Here is a 1,557-nt window from a genome sequence, read left to right as displayed (position 1 = left end):
AAAAAGAAAGCCCAGTACACAGCTAAGAGGTCTTCTCCTTCCTCCTTTCACACTACAGTTATAATAGGCCACCAAAAAACCCCTGTAATCCAACCTCCCTGTGAAATTTTAAATTACAGCTGCCTCAGAAGTGTCCCATGGATTTATTTCCAGAGAAAACACATCTGAAAAGTACTTGCAGTAAAGCAAATCTTGTCGTCAGGTGGGTGGTAAAACAAAAATGTGACAATTTATATAAAATGGAGTTTAGGTCTTCTAAAAGTTAAATCTCTTAAAGGAATCATCAAACTACAAAGCATTACCTGAAAGGTAGCAACCTATTAAGGCACATAATTACAGAGTAGGTAACAAAAAAACCGATAATGATTTGGAAGAGTAGAAGGCACTTTTTTCATCCGTATCTGTGGGACCTGGAAGTGGTTCTGGGTTGATTTCACCTGGTTCCGCTGTCCAGTCGTGCGAGCTCCTGTTCAACAAGGTCTGCCACCAAATTCAAATTACAGCACCGAAGAGCTTTTATTAAGTCAGTCACCTTTGCATCTCTCCCCTTCCTCGACTGCCACTCTCGAAGTGACTGAACCAGCTGTTCACGCAAGTCAAATGGATGGGCTGCCACGATTCTGTCCATGTGCACATCAGAAAATTCCAGTTCTCGCATCAGCATTTTCCATTGTCTCCCGACATTATTACATATGACTCGAATAGCTTCTTTCTGACGACCTGAAATAGCAGAAGTATATCACATTAGTGACAGTTTTGCTTTAAAAGCTGACTGTGGGGTTTGTTTTAGCACAATGCTACTCCTCTTGCGGCATCGCACATACTGAAAGTCACCTCACGGTCGGAAAAGCCACGGGATATACTCAGAATCCCAAGTACGCAGCATGATTCTAAGTAACCATTCGATACAAAAAGAGAAGAAATTTCCACCCAGCGAAGCTGTTTGCAGCAGGTGCTGCCCTCACGGTACATTTCCAGGGTACAGCACAGCTCCATGGAGCAGTTAGTCGCGGAAGCGCCCTTAGTGGGCTCAGGCTGCTGAGGGCAGCAGTGCCCTGTGTTTGCTCTATGCATATCCATAGCTGTCTGTACAGATTTACTGGGGTTGCTTGGGGGTTGGGGATAGGAATTAGACAAATAATCCACCTACGTTTTTCATCCGCATCTGGCTGATCACCAGGAGCTCTAACTTCTCCTTCCTCTGCGAACTGCTTTAGCTGTGAGACCAGATCTTCTCTTTTAATGTTCTTAAACAATTCTTCAAGGTACGTTACATCGTATCTGGTAATGTCCTGCTGCTCGAGCAGGATGGTGAAGAGCTCTATGCCACTTTGCACAGACTCGAGCCTCCTTTTCCTAATTTTGTCCTGGCAGAGAAACTTCAGGGAAGAAAGCTCAGCGGCAGACAGGCTCAAGGAGAAAGTGTGCAGCAGAGTCAGAAACGGATCCATGGTGCCGAGGCCTACACCGCAGCCACCACCAACGCCAGGCCCGGGCCGAGGCACAGGCCGCGCAGAAAGACTGCCAGAGTCCCGTCTCCGCCCCTCCGGGGGCGGA

The 1,557-nt window shown here is 46.8% G+C and overlaps 1 protein-coding gene across 1 annotated transcript; it reads right to left on the bottom strand.

Annotated features, from left to right (window-relative positions):
* Nucleotides 1-433: 433 nt before the first annotated feature.
* On the bottom strand, nt 434-1,451 carry FADD (Fas (TNFRSF6)-associated via death domain). The gene is made up of 2 exons (XM_010138727.1): nt 1,151-1,451; nt 434-720 (listed from the first exon to the last, which is right to left on the bottom strand). The coding sequence occupies exons 1-2, from the start codon at nt 1,449-1,451 to the stop codon at nt 434-436; spliced, it is 588 nt and encodes a 195-aa protein (XP_010137029.1).
* Between the last annotated feature and the right edge of the window lie 106 nt (nt 1,452-1,557).

Source organism: Buceros rhinoceros, unplaced genomic scaffold (genome assembly GCF_000710305.1).
Source record: "Buceros rhinoceros silvestris isolate BGI_N320 unplaced genomic scaffold, ASM71030v1 scaffold46666, whole genome shotgun sequence".
NCBI classification, from domain to species: Eukaryota; Metazoa; Chordata; class Aves; order Bucerotiformes; family Bucerotidae; genus Buceros; species Buceros rhinoceros.
This window is presented reverse-complemented; position numbering and strand designations above follow the sequence as displayed.

What these genes read in the sequence shown, in the direction of transcription:
- FADD (XM_010138727.1), bottom strand. Translation starts at nt 1,451, where the DNA reads ATGGATCCGTTTCTGACTCTGCTGCACACTTTCTCCTTGAGCCTGTCT. An exon ending in GCCAGATGCGGATGAAAAAC is followed by an intron (nt 721 to 1,150) that starts GTAGGTGGATTA and finishes CTGCTATTTCAG; the next exon opens with GTCGTCAGAAAGAAGCTATT.